Consider the following 15,117-nt stretch of genomic DNA (forward strand, 5'->3'; position numbering starts at 1 on the left):
GAAATTAGCTGAGTGACTGAGCTACAGATTCTTATTGAATTTGACCTTGTTAAGTTAGCTGAGTGACTGAGCTACAGATTCTTATTGAATTTGACCTTGTTAAGTTAGCTGAGTGACTGAGCACAGCATCATGGGACGAAGAGGATGGAGAGGAGAGTCAGTCATGTGACCGTGTGAGCAGGGCTTCTGGATGCCTGGGCCCCAATGACTGGCAGTAAGTGAAACCCAGAGTGAGTTGAGAATCCTTGTTGAGTTGATGCATAGGAGAGGTCAGTGAGGTCAGATAAATCGCATCATCACACTTGACAATCTAACAGTGATCCGTCCACCCCCAAGACAAGCTGATCTCAATCCAGGTGGAACAACTTCAGCTTATCAACACAGTGCATGACAGGTGGATTGTAAAGGATATTTTTAGGATCATATTTTGTTATATTTATTTGTATTTCCAATATGTACTGTAGTCTATCTATTCAGTGTCACTTTCGCCAAGTTCTCTATGAAATATCAGACTAATCAGACTGTGTGTGTGTGTGTGTGTGTGTGTGTGTGTGTGTGTGTGTGTGTGTGTGCGCGCGTGTGCCCCAGTCATCAGTCCCTCTAGTTCAGCAGCTCTGGGCCATGTCTGTGGCTATACTGATACCAGGTGTTGGTAATGGCAGTTCCTCTCCTCATACACGCACTGCTCACCTTGAAGGCGAATCAGTTCCATATATTGAATCCCTCTCATATATAATAAGATAATTAATATCACAACATAATCATCATAGAACCCTGCTTACCCAAACAGTGCAGCACAGAGGAGCAGGAGCCCGCGCCTTCTACAGCTCCGGGGGCGCTTCCAGCCCTCACATGCCAATCCTCCGGGCTCTCGCTCCCTGCTGTGTCCCTCTCATGATGAAAATATCACCCAGCTCGGAAAAGATACAATAAGGGATGAGTGCACCCATTGTTAAACACAATGAATGAGACTATTCAGTGAGATAAAATGCTAACAGTGTACATAGTTGGAAAAGGGCAAATTCCAAGGACAGTGGGAATGATTTAGTGTCCATACTGGTGATATGGAATGCAGTTGTCTCACTCTGAGTAGATGTCTCACTATGTAACAACTGACCTACAATGTAGTGTAACACAGTGAATAGAATCACTCTGAAAAGCTGATACACGACCAACAAGTGGCAAAAAAAACTTTATTTCATTGCAGGAAGACATGGATACAAGCATAACGCTTTCACATGCAAACAGCACTTCATTTCTTATCTAACATAGTTGTTTGTCAAAATGTGCGACCAGACATTTTGTTTTCAATCTTAAGACTATTAAGACTCATTTAGGTACTACAGTAAAAACCTAATGGACAAATGTTATGTTCCAATACATTCTGAGATCACAAAAAAATATGCTGACAGCAGCTTGCATCTATATAATAATGTAATTCATATTAATCCGTATTGGCTGAGATGTACTGCACAACAGACAGCTACAGTAATAGCCTAGGTCTAAAATGAATGATCTGCCTGTCAGGACTACGTAAATCACAAGGCAGGTGAGTGGTCTTAGTCCATCAGCGCCTCTTGACAGTGGAGCAAAAAAAACTAACAACTGCTCGACTTCAAGAATCTCAACTTGACTTAAGGGTCTCGGACTGACGATTCGACTCGTCGACTTTCAGGGGGCAGCCCTACCCAAAACCAAATAAAAAGTATGCTATTTAGAAGCGGCAGGCGAATTGTCGAGAAGGATCCAGCTTTTCGAAACCGAGGCTGGCTCATTATCGTAAACAGTAGACATGACTACATGTGCTTAGCGGCTATAATTATAACCTGGATCATCTCTTTAAATGGACTCGAAAGTTTAGGACTTGGGACCTGACTTGACTTCCCAGTGTTGACTTGTGACTTGACTTGTGACTTGCCTGTCTTGACTTGGGACTTGAGGACAACGACTTGAGACTTACTTGGGACTTGCAAATCAATGACTTTGTCCCATCTCTGGTACACTCTGTGGACAACACCTATTGTTGTGGTTAGGGATAGAGACCTGGGCGCCGAGGCATCGGCCGGTTATCTTGACTACAAGGCCATAGGCTGCAGAAGAGACCAGACCAGTCCAGACCAGTCTTATCGGGGAAGGGGGGGTGGAACACCCCCAAACCATTACAACTTCCACTCAGTCCTCACATGCTTTGATTTTGGGCAGACAGCCACGCAGGCAGGAAGCTGACATTAGACTACATGCAATTGTCTTTTTGTATGCTATAAACCTCCTGTAATAAACAGCTTTTGATTGTCGCTCAAATCCCGTGTTGGAGAGATTTATTTGGAATACTCCTGGGACAAAGGGACACTGGACTGTGTGGTATTGTGAGAGATTGGGTGCCGTCTTTTATTGAAACCAAAACACAACGCAGAGCTGAATAAGGACATGATAAAAGACAGTGGAAGTCAACACTAGTCACATTCTGGAGAACAGCAACCTTGAACAATATACTGGTATAACATAGTAGAGACAAACCGTTAGTAATGGAGGCGTTAGTTACAACAACAAACAATAAACTTGCTTTCCTGGATGTTGTTTTATTTTGTTCGGAGGGCTTTGGCACTGACTGTGAGGCCATAATGACCCCTGACCCCGAAGCTCTGGTCAGGACTCCTGTTTCTTGCTTTTCTTCATCTTTTTGATCTTCTCCTGTCGGACTGTCTCTCCCTCCAGAGAGGTGATCTCAGACAGGCGCTGGACGAAGGAGGCGGGCGCACCACTCACGGGGTCTGGGTAGGTTTGGGCTGACACACACAGAGTCAGACAGAGATAGGGTACCTTCAGATATCCAGAGCTTCCTGCATCAAATAGTCCTCTTCCTTTCTCTAGCACTGGGCCTGCTGAAGGCTTTACTAACGATGACTAGGATGTACAGTCGGTTCACTTAGTCTACACAAATGTACTTTAATATTATATTATATATTATATTATTAATTCGCTTTCCATATAAGCATCAGTGAAATGACTGAAATGTAAATGTACTTTAACTGTACCAGAATCGTTTACATTATTGTCACAGGGCCCAGGAAAGGGGTAGGGACCTCTAACACTGCCTTGGTCAGGTAGAAAAAAGACTGGAAGTAGGAATAGAAAGCAAAGCTTAAGCTACCACACACAAGCGAGAGGCTATCTCTGCATGGCTGAGTACTGGCGAGACACAGCCTCAGACACGAGCTGGACAAGGCCAGAGGAAACATGGTAGGTTGTGAGTGAGCGCACCGCACTTGACAGCCCTTCCTCTCTTCACAAAGTCCCTCACTCTGCTCAAAATGAGAAGAGAGGTGGACTGAACACTGATGACAGCAGAGCGGAGTGGAGGCCACGGTGCTTGCTTTCAGAAGGCGCCGTCTATAAAAAGATCTTGTTTGTGAGTTCTAAATCAACGTCATCAGTACCTGCAGATCCGTGTTTACTTCTGGACCAAAGACCTGTCTCCACGCTGCACACAGACATCCGCTCTGGCAGGTTAAGCCCTAATTAAACATCATAGAACGGCACAGTCTCACGAAGGCAGTGGGGTGCATGGGGTCCGATTCTGAAGCAATACTCACTTTTCTGTTGACTTCCTATTGCGAACAGGCTGCCGGTTCGATTAATCACTCTGGGTCTGGAGGAAAAAGAGCACAAAGGTTAGCAGCAGCACAGAACCGGTTTCACGGCAGTGTGAAGGATGAGATGTTTAAGGTAACACTACAGCACCTGTGCTTGTAGCCGTCAGTGGAGAGGGGGTGTCTCCCTTTGATTGAGATGGCAGATGGTAAAAGAACAGCTGTACCCAAAGTGAGGTCATATCCCTCACAGGCTCTGTAGGGTAGGATCCGAATCAAAATCAAATCACATTTTTCAATTGCCAATTTTTAACACCTTTTTTGTACATGCTTGTAAGCCAGCGCACCTAAGATAGCATTTGTCTGATTATCACTCCCTCCCTCCGGTCAATCTTGTGCATTTCGGCAGTAGTCCCAGCACACCAAAATGACCCGCAGATCTCCACTGCACAAGTAGAGTAGTGGTGAGAGCATTGGACTCCCACCCTGGAGATCGAGGTTCAAGACCCGATGGGGGTGATTTTATGGGACTATACCCCAAACCTCCACATGTTCATCCTTTACCCCTTGCCCTATAGGTCAGATCCTGTCCCAACCCCAACTTTTATTCTAACCCCAACCCACACTAGGGACTGAAAGAAGGACACCAAAACCAACCCGTCAATCTCCACTCCACAAGTAGAGTAGTGGTGAGAGCATTGGACTCCCACCCGGGAAACCATGGTTCAAGACCCGGTGGGGATGACTTTATGTTATCATCAGTGTAACTGCTTTAGTCACTGACCCCTACCATTAATGTTATGGAAGCTGCTGCTAGTTGTTGTGAGCTCATGAGCTAACTGGCTATCCTGCTCTTATTGTGCTGGATTAGCATTGGAACTGATGTGTCCAAGTGAAAAGACCTATCTTAATTTATCAGACATTATTTCATATAATTTCAATTCACAGCTATTTCAGTAGCTGGACCTGGCCTGGTTATAAACAGCATAGAAAAGGGAAACCAAAGTCATTTGGAAAAGTTAAAACAACTGTCAGATTGTGGCCTTCAACTAGGAATTGCTATCAACTGGCCGAAGTTTGGCTCTTTCATTATCGTTCATGGGTCACTGACACAACCTAATTGCTAATCTCCCACAGTGCAGTCAGTGAGATGTGAGTTATGGACAGTGCAGTTGGAACCCACTGGCCTAATGGAATTGCAGAAATATTCATAATAAGCTGCTTACCCCAGCGTGAGGGGCCACGCAGGGCCATGAGAAAGCTGTTTGCGGGGGGGGAAGTGGTGGAGGTTGCCAGACCTGTGTACCTGGTAGTCCGGTGGCAGTGGAGGGACACAACCGCTGGGTCTCAGGAAACCTGTGTCTGGGGAGACAGACAGAAGGAGAAGTGTTATACATGTTATACAATGAGGTTGTACAGAATAAGATATTTTAAAGGAATATGAGCCTAATCAGCCTATAATGAACAGGGGCCTGCCATAAAAGATTATCAATAACATTGTCAGTTACAGAGTTAGTCAATGAAAGGCATGATTATGTGCTTAAAGGGGTCAGTCAGACTGGGACAGGAGGGGACCAGGCCAGGACATACCATCCATCTCCACACCAGGGGAGGGATACAGGAACCAGACCTGGGTAGTCCAAGATAGTGTCCAAGTCCATCATAGTACTGTCTTCAGGAATACGTAAATTGCTGCTAAACTCAGTTGCATTTAAGTGCTGAGAGTGCCATCTAGTGGCTGCATGGTAACGGCGACATATACTTTGCATGAAACATGATATTTTGTAACTACAGTAATTGCAAGCCTCGCAGCAGTATCGTGAAATAGGATACAAAGTTCGTTCGTACCTCTGAAATCATACTTAGGATAAACCCGGCCTTCCTTCCACTTCTTATCAAACAGAAAATGCCTCCCATATGTGTCCTTCCCTGGAGAGTTATTATCTGAGGCCAGTCTGGCCAGAGAGGGGACATCTCTCCCTATGAAAGTGGACCTGAGCATGCCCAACACAACAGACATTAGAAAGTGGACCTGAGCATGCCCAACACAACAGACATTAGAAAGTGGACCTGAGCATGCCCAACACAACAGACATTAGAAAGTGGACCTGAGCATGCCCAACACAACAGACATTAGAAAGTGGACCTGAGCATGTCCAACACAACAGACATTAGAAAGTGGACCTGAGCATGTCCAACACAGCAGACATTAAAACACCACAATGACTCGAGATGAGGAAAAAAGACACTTTGATGCATGAACTTTTCAAAGTAGGCTACTCACCCCTGCACTGCGTAGTTGGAATCCACTGTTTTTTCGTTCCAATCTACAATTTAAAATGGGTTCAGATCAAACAGTTGGCTTCAGTCATGGACATGGCCAGCTAATATACATCAGTATCAATCAATCAATCAATCAATCAATCAAAGCTTTATTTATATAGCACATTTCATACCCAGAGGCAACACAATGCGCTTTACAGAGAACAAGGGAGGAGGGCATACATCCCACCCCTACATATTCCAGAGGAAAGCAAAAAAACAGTATCACCCGGGGGCCAGATAAGTGAGCTGTAAAAATTCTTCCCTGACCCCTCTCAACAAGGCGATGGAGCAAGCTCCTGGAGTATGTTTGTCTAATGGCAAAGACCATTTATAGAGCAATAAATAACATTAAATTACATTTTCAGAGTAAGAGAGGCTAATAACATCAGTATCCGCTTACTGTTCTGAATCCCAGGGTACTTTCTCCTGGATGACTGCTCGTTTGGCCCGGCGGGTCTTCCTCCGGGGGTCCTCATACTTGCATACTTGTGTGTGAGGGCTCCTAAACTAGTACCCTCGTTGGAGAAGTCCCTGGAACTGACAGTCCCTGCAACTTGCACCGTCAACAGCTTCGGGGTCGCAATGTTGTACATCGCAGCTTAATATCGCCCACTGTCTAAATACATCAGACATTGAGATAATCATTCCATTCTCACTCAAAATCCAGCGTTATTTCTTCTATTCGCTTTTTTATTTTCCCTAGCGGGACATGCTAGCTGTTAGCCTAGCTTCCCATTCATCAACAATGTCACAGTTGCTATGGTTACATCCTCCCCGCAGACCAGCTCAGCTTCCACCTGAACTCAACATCTGATCTGAGATCTGCCCACAGACCAGCTCAGCTTCCACCTGAACTCAACATCTGATCTGAGATCTGCCCGCAGACCAGCTCAGCTGCCACCTAAACTCAACATCTGATCTGAGATCTGCCCACCATCCAGTGGCTGCAGACAAGACAGCAAGACAGGTGAGCTCTCTCTCTCTCTCCAGTGAACCGTGTTCAAGTTCAAGTTGATTTTGTGTATAATGATGGAAGTCCTAGGCAACTTGAAAAAAGTGCATTTGACATTTGGGACTTGTTGTTTGAGACTTCAGATGGTGGATGACAGCTCATGCACCTTGTGGCTGACACGCATCTTGTGACAGTAGGGCCCCTCCTGAGAGCCAATCTGACTACACTAGACCTTAAAGGAGAATGCTCGTTTTTGACAACCTGGACCTTATTTACGGCATATTATAAGACGTTTGACTCACCGAGATCACTTTGGTGTAGTTCGGAGGCCTGTAGAATTAATTTAAAATCCAGCGCGAGCCAGTATATCCATGTAATGGCGGCGGACGGGGCACTGAGAATGCAGCTTCTAAAAAATCTATTTTCTGCCGCGAAACGGTTGTTTTCATCAATCTGTCTTTATGAATCGCTAGTTGTGTTTACACAGAGCGAGGGCTTGTTGTGGTTTTTCACATGCCTCTGTAATATGATCTTTAGAAACGTCTTTAGAAACTAAATAGCTTCCCCACTTGCTCAAGCACGCATGCGCACAGCGCGCAGACTGGCTATTCTCCGTTACGTCTGTAGGCTACACTCGTGGCTCACATTCTCTACTCTAGAAGATGACTTAGAATATGATGGACACCGATCGTAGCGTAGAGACTGTGAGCCGCGAGTGTAGCCTACAGACGGACAATAGCCAGTTTGTGCGCTTTGCGCATGCGTGCTGGAGCAAGTGGGGAAGCTATTTCGTTTCTTAATTGTGGAGGTGCCTCTTGCGCATGCTCACAAAAAACAATGGGGCTGCATTCCGAATCGCATACTACCCTATTGTATGCCAAAACAGGATGTAGTATGTCCCAATACATAGTATGCCACATGCAGTATGGCAAAAATACCAGGATGTCCTACTACATCCGGTCGTATTTTGCAGTATGCAAGCCAGCAGGCTTTTCTGGCTATTCTGACCATGGAGGTATAATATAACGATTCTGACCCACAATCCTGTGCGCAGCAGAAATGTGCGTCACATGTGCGAGTTGAGAGCTGTAGACGGATGTGTGCAAATTTCAAGGCCCAATGTTATGACAAGGTAGTATGTCCCAATTGGATGCCTACTGCTTGCAAAGTACGTACTTTCTAAGGGCAGCTGTAGTAGGTACTGGTAGTAAGAAGTAGAAATATGCGATTCGGAACGCCGCCTGGATTTCCTGTCAACTGCAGAGGTCACGTGATTTCCTGTCAACTGCGGAGGAGCCTCTTGTGGAGGTCGGCCATTTTGTCTGCAGCCAGGTACTCTTGCAGTCTCTCGGCCTCCAACACAGACGGACAGTCCCACTCCCAACTCACGTTACCTAGAACGTTTCCATATGAACAGAACGACCCCACACAAGACAATTAATCTGCAATGCCTACGGAATAAACACACCGTTTCCCCGTTACTGGGATGTTCGCTAAAAATGATACTAATCGCTCGAACCGTCGCTCATGCCCTTATTATAGACAAATGCAAGGCGATCCACAAATAAATATGACACTTTCTTGAATGTTTTAAAAATACAAGTTAGACTGTTTTTTTTGCAAATTGTGAAGAGGGCATTTGTTGATTTTTTACATCGAACAGTGGAACAGTAGTCAAAAGTCTGTAAACAAATACGAAAACATCTACAAATACAATCCACAAATGCATAATTAATTTGCATTCATTCAAGTCACTGAATTCCATTTGGGAATCATGAGTGTTTGCAGATTTCAAATCAAGTTGTAGATCATATCTATATTTGTGGGTCATGAAGTTTTGTTTGCAGATTAACTCCATTTGTAGATTGCGTTGTTTACAAATTGCTATCTATATATATATATTATATACACACACATTTGTGAATCAGTCTGTGCATTTACAATACTTTTGACATCGATTTACCCCCATAGGACTGCTCTGAAACCCCAAACCGACCTGTGATGTCTCGTCTACCCACAGAAGTTCTGATCTCAGGAATGTGAAAATGTAAGGTTAATAATGTAAGTCAAACCCATCAGCGAACCATCGTTGTGGATAGAGAACCGAAAGCCCCACCATCGTACACTAGATGGCACCCTAGTATCAGGGCAACACTGAACAAAATGTAAATGTGAATCAAACATGAGACGTGTCCCACAGTTCTTTTGACTTTTTATTGTACAGACTTAACAGAACCCCGTGAGTAACCTGAAAGCAAAAAATGCAACAGTATTAGATGTGATATTTATTTACAGCAGTAGAAGGACAAGTTAACTTGATATCATGGCAGAGATGTACAGGAATCTTTCTTGAGGCACTTTTCTAAACGTATTGAATACATGGCATGTTACACAAATATAGAATTCTCTACTTGGATCTTCTGCAGTCAAGGCTTAAAGGTTCATTATTGATTTAACTATACCTTTTACATGAAGGTGAGGTTGACCACAACTCCCAACAGTCTACAAACTGTTCAAATGTTTTCTATAGTGTAGAGCAATGCTTACAGAGAATGGTCTGAGGAAGACTGTCAAAACGATTAAGCTTTCCTCTGCACAATGAAAAAAACACAAAAAACGCATAATGTTAAAGGACCATACCGGCCTAAATATGATTTTGATCTCAAACTAGTCACCCAGCGTATATCACATCACCTCAATCCATTTTCCAAAGCAAAGCTCACGTTAAGACATTTGCATTTTCGTGTTTTACTTACATTTCAAAAGTTGAACGTGATGGCTTTAAAATGCATTTTTAAATTGTCCCCTCGTTGCGCTGACAAACTTATTTGAAACCCCAGTTCCAAATAATTCAGTAGTTTTTATTGTATATTACTTTCGTTTGAATCCTTGAACTCCTGCCTATATTCTCTAATCCACCTACACTAGATTCTCTACCCAGCATTACTTGCAACGGCTTCCATGTAAGGCCGGATTCATAGTCAACGCAAACTATATAAGCGCAAGCAACGCAAGCTTCGCAAGGCCACGCAAGATCTCGTTGCGCCCTTGCGTGTGTCATGCCGAAATGTGTCACTTGACGCAAGCAATAGTGCAATTCCGTGTTTCCACAAAACAAAACACAAGCTCTCGAGTCATGTTGGAGCTTGCGATCACAACGTAGCTTGCATTGTTTACGTCGACTATGAATCAGGCCTAAACAGGAAGACAGACCGATGTCGTAGGCTGTGCAAAGGGTTAAAACGAAAACTACTGAGAATTATTTTAAACTAACCTGGGCAAGTTTGTCAGCATGAGGGAACAATTTAAAAATAGGTTTTGAAGCCATCACGTTCAACTTTTGAAATGCAAGTATCACACGAAAAATGCAAATATCTTTTTATGTGAGCTTTACTTCAGAAAATGGATTGCGGTAATGCGATATACGTCGGGTGACTAGTTTTAGGAGATCCAATCATATTTAGACTGGTATGGTCCTTTGACAGTAGTAAACCTTTTTTGGGAGTTGCAGACCACATCCCACCTTTGTATGATGTCAACCTATCCTACCCCAAAGACTAGCAGCACCAGCAGTTTCTCAAACTATCCCTCTTATATGCAAGGACAGGGTCAAAACAAGACAGGCGTGGTCCCATCTCACCATGGGCACGTTAGTTCATCCTCCTGATGAGTCTGTTGACCTGGTCCTCCCTGTTTCCAGCATCTCCTCCCTCCACAAAGTGTGTGGTCTTCTTATTCATGCCGCCACGAGGAGACGACAGCTTGAAGGGCCACAGGAAGTTGTTGGCGGGCTTGAAGTTCTTTCCAACTGTGTAGATCTCATGGATCAGGTCCTCAACACAGATGATGCCATATTTGCCTGAAGGCACAACCAACGCCAGACAAGAGTGAGGATGCTATTGCACACACGTTGCACACGTCAACAAAATGAAGAGGACATCCATTATGAATTTCACTCATTGACTGCATAGGCAGAGTCCAATGACTGTATATGAACTATGCAGCACTATATTGATTGAGCATCTGTGGATCTTAACTATGAACTGCAGCTCTAGATACGAAAACTTTGGACTAGCAAATCCCCTATTAAATAATATCCTAGAAGTCGTTAAAAGGTCATCTACTGTTATCACTTATTGGATTAGATATAACCAACACTACTATGGCAGAGTATCCTTACCCAGGGCCTTCTCCACAAGGGCGTTGTCACTGAGGGCGATGCGCTGCTTGGTCATCCTACCATGACCACGCTTGTAGATCAGCTCGCGCACAGACTTCAGGTTGGGGTACCTGGGACAGATGGGAGACCACGTCGTTACAGAAGAGTCAGTACCAGCTCAGTCAGTACCAGCTTATCAACATTTCACACAGTTGGGGAGGCTCTGGTCCAATGAGGTAGCTGCCTTCCGAGGTGATAAATAGAAACTTATCCTGTACGTGTAGAAGGAACAACCAGGGCCTTTTCAGGAGGGTGCATCACCAGTTAGCACTTCTTACAAACTACAGGCCTTCAGGTATTAATACTGGGTTAGCAGTTACGCTAGGCACCCAAGTGAAGCATCTACACTACAATATTTCTGCCTTAAAGTGTTTGTGTTGAAGTGGTTTCAGACAAATTGGCTTATTTTCAGTTCTGTTTCACCATGGTCGATAAGATGGGGAAAAAAGATTGAGCATCATTAACCACATTCTTAAACACAGAACACTCCTACTAGCAGTGCACACTACCCTCCCAATAAGTACATACTAGCAGTGCACATTAAATCTTCCAATTAAGTACAATAGAGAACTCCAGCCATTAGCATCCCCACCATTCATGCATTTCACAGGTGGTACAGTAAAAGTAGCCTTACCCCCAAGCAATGTAGGGCTCAGCGATCCTCAGCATGTTGATGGAAGCCTTGTTCAGCTTGACGAACACACCGTTGAAGATCTGGCGCAGACGGAGAAGCTGGAGGACTTTGCGGACCTTGGGGCTGACTCCGTTGATACTGAGGAAGAGGACAGGCATTATGGGTCAATTCTAACACTTGCTATCCATCATTTAAACTTCCTTGAACACGTGCGACAGGTTCAATGTGGTTTCAGATAAATTGGCTTATTTTCAGATGTTTCACCACAGTCGATAAGATGGGGAAAAAAGATTCAGCATCATTAACCACGCAGAACGAGTAAAGACATCACGCCAGCAGTGCTGAACAAAAATCATCACTATCTGGCCATGTCTGTCAACAATTTAGTCAACAACTCACCCTCTGATCCTGATGACAAAAGCCAGTTTGGGCTCAGCTGGGACGTAGTAGTTTCCCACCTTGCGAGCTGTACGGGCCATGCGAATCTCCCGCCTGTACATCTCCCTGTACTCCTTGTGATACACCTCAGCCCTCTTGTAGATCAGTTTCCTGGTCACTTTGCGAGCCTGGTGAAGGAAAATCAAGGTGTAAGAGCACTGAAACCTAAAACACTTCCGATAGATTGCATTCCTTCAAGACCAAATCACTACAACACATAGCTGAATGATCCCTGAGAATCAATCGGTAAAGCAACGTTAGCGCTGCCTTTTGAGTTGGCTAGCTATCAAGTCACTTAGCTCTAGCTTGCAGAAACACATCATAGGCAAGGCAAGTTTATTTATATAGCACATTTCAGCCACAGGGCAATTCAAGGTGCTTTACATGAGACATTAAAAGCATTAAAACAAAAAGCAAGACATTAAAGACATTTAAAACAAAAGGCAGGACAAATTAAAAGCATTAAAACAAAAAGCAAGTCATTATAGACATTTAAACAAAAAGCAGGACAAATAGAATATAGGAATAAAAGTTACAGTGCAGTATACTGATAAACATAGCTCCTCTTAGAAAGCAGTGGCAAAAAGAAAAAAGTCTTCAGGCTTGTTTTAAAAGAACCAAGAGTTGCAGCAGACCTGCAGTTTTCTGGAAGTTTGTTCCAGATATGTGGAGCATAAAGTTAGCACTTCTTACAAACTACAGGCCTTCAGGTATTAATACTGGGTTAGCAGTTACGCTAGGCACCCAAGTGAAGCATCTACACTACAATATTTCTGCCTTAAAGTGTTTGTGTTGAAGTGGTTTCAGACAAATTGGCTTATTTTCAGTTCCGTTTCACCATGATCGATAAGATGGGGAAAAAAGATTGAGCATCATTAACCACATTCTTAAACACAGAACACTCCTACTAGCAGTGCACACTACCCTCCCAATAAGTACATACTAGCAGTGCACATTAAATCTTCCAATTAAGTACAATAGAGAACTCCAGCCATTAGCATCCCCACCATTCATGCATTTCACTGAATGAAAACTGAATGCTGCTTCTCCATGCATCCTACATCAGATAGCTAGGGTTCCCGAATGCAGCACCTCGTTCAGGCTACAATTAAGTCAAGTGTTTAGACAATCTGCATGCACTCTGGCTGCAGCTGACTTGCCTTTTTCTCCGCCAGCATCTTCTTGATGCGCATGGTCTTCATGGTGGCGAAGGCCTTCCGCCTCTTCAACAGGCTCTCAGGGACCGCCGGGACCTTCTTTCTGCAATACAGCAACAATACACAAAACACTTACATTACATTAGTCATTTAGCAGACGCTTTTATCCAAAGCGACTAACAATAATTGCATTTAACGTAGGAAGAGCCAATATACTACTACTTGCCAGAACTCACAAGTGCATCTTAGCTATCAGATATCACGCCATGGGTGTGTATGTGTGTTAATGTTCCGTTATTGGCAAGAAATAACAATTGAAAGCACGACAGCATGTGGACTTGTTAAAATGTCTGGTTGGCTCATGTTAACCATTCAGCCACATCTCCGCTACCGGCTGAGTTAGCTCGCTAGGTCGGAAAACTTAAACACTTTATAGCGTCGGGAAATCTCGGACGTAAGTAAACTTAAGGTAGACTTCGGCCTACTTAAACAATATTGTTATTATCTACGGTATGTCCGTTTCGCTAAGAGAAAGTCCCCTTACTAGCAACATGCGCTAGCCAGGCATGTTGACATGAAAGGTAGCCATGTCCATACTGTCAGTGAAGACCCCAAAATAGCATGTTTGGAGTCGAAATTCTCAACAATATAAAGTCTATTAGCAAGTTCCCGAGCTAAACATTGCTTTCTGTATGGTAAGAGAGGTGTGATGTTAATTTATTTGATAGATGGACTTAGATTATAGCAGCGCAGAAATCACTTACTCTGCGTCCGCCATTGTGTCCACCGAGAAAGAGAATCTTCTTCATGCGCATGTGTGACTTAAAACATTTAGGACCCCACTTGCTGTCTGTTGAACTGCCTGAATTGCTCGATAGTTTCACGCATGGTTTCAAGGCTGCGCCGCCGCCCGAAGCTCATTATGGGATGCCTAGGCTATTTCTGTGAGAAAAATAAAATTACTCTATTTTTGTCTGTTCACTGTCCATTGTCCATACAGCCTACGCAAGAACCAGGATCACTATGAAGTGGAATTAAAATCAAGAAATGTAATAGTTAGTAGGCAGCATAGCCTAGGCTATATTATTTTTTATTTATTCTTTATTTTTATTTAAAACCAAATGTTAAAATATCCTTTTAAAATACCAGTTTAGATAGCCTTTTGGCAACATTTAGGCTCACAAATGATTGGTGATAGCCTTGCGTTTATGATGATGATGTATGAGGATACCAAATGGATAATTATCTTGAAAACCTCTGAAGATTTACACGTTTCTAAAAAAGTATAAATAATTTGGCCTTTCCTTTTCAGGGGGAAGTACTGTATCCTTTTGTAATATGACACATTTCAGACTTTCAGACTTTATCGGGATCTAAAACTATTGACTATGGGATCATGTGTATTCAGACCATATTCATACGTAGGTGGTCTTTAGCGAGTTGTTAGAGTATTCTGACTAATTTTACTAATAGGAGAAAAATGTCCCAGCAAACTATAACCATTGGAGCCAATGCAAATCTTATCTGCTACATCATCACTGGTCATGGAGGAATTGCCGAAGATTGATGACGGACTGACAACCGCTTATGTCAGGCGCTCATGTCTCCACCGATTGGGTCCATCTTACAGGCCGAGTGAATAAAAGCGGTGAGACGCAGTTGAGCTGGAGAACAGTGAGCACTGTCACCGCAGAACAGGGAGGAACACACTGGCAGCTATTAGATCTCACTGAATCACTATGCGTTTGTGATACTGGACATTTAGCCTACCGAGAAATATATTGAACAAAGTTACTCTTGCG

At 43.6% G+C, this 15,117-nt stretch overlaps 1 protein-coding gene across 1 annotated transcript; it reads right to left on the bottom strand.

The window, feature by feature from the left end:
* Nucleotides 1–9,062: 9,062 nt before the first annotated feature.
* rpl7 (ribosomal protein L7) lies at nucleotides 9,063–14,120 on the bottom strand. Its single transcript, XM_084443140.1, has 7 exons — nucleotides 14,080–14,120; nucleotides 13,319–13,418; nucleotides 12,120–12,286; nucleotides 11,721–11,858; nucleotides 11,048–11,157; nucleotides 10,508–10,726; nucleotides 9,063–9,115 (listed from the first exon to the last, which is right to left on the bottom strand). Exons 1-6 carry the CDS (start codon nucleotides 14,091–14,093, stop codon nucleotides 10,518–10,520), a joined length of 738 nt encoding a protein of 245 aa, XP_084299266.1. The 5' UTR covers nucleotides 14,094–14,120; the 3' UTR covers nucleotides 9,063–9,115; nucleotides 10,508–10,517.
* Nucleotides 14,121–15,117: the final 997 nt, after the last annotated feature.

Source organism: Borostomias antarcticus, assembly GCF_949987555.1.
Source record: "Borostomias antarcticus genome assembly, chromosome: 9".
Lineage (NCBI taxonomy): Eukaryota > Metazoa > Chordata > Actinopteri > Stomiiformes > Stomiidae > Borostomias > Borostomias antarcticus.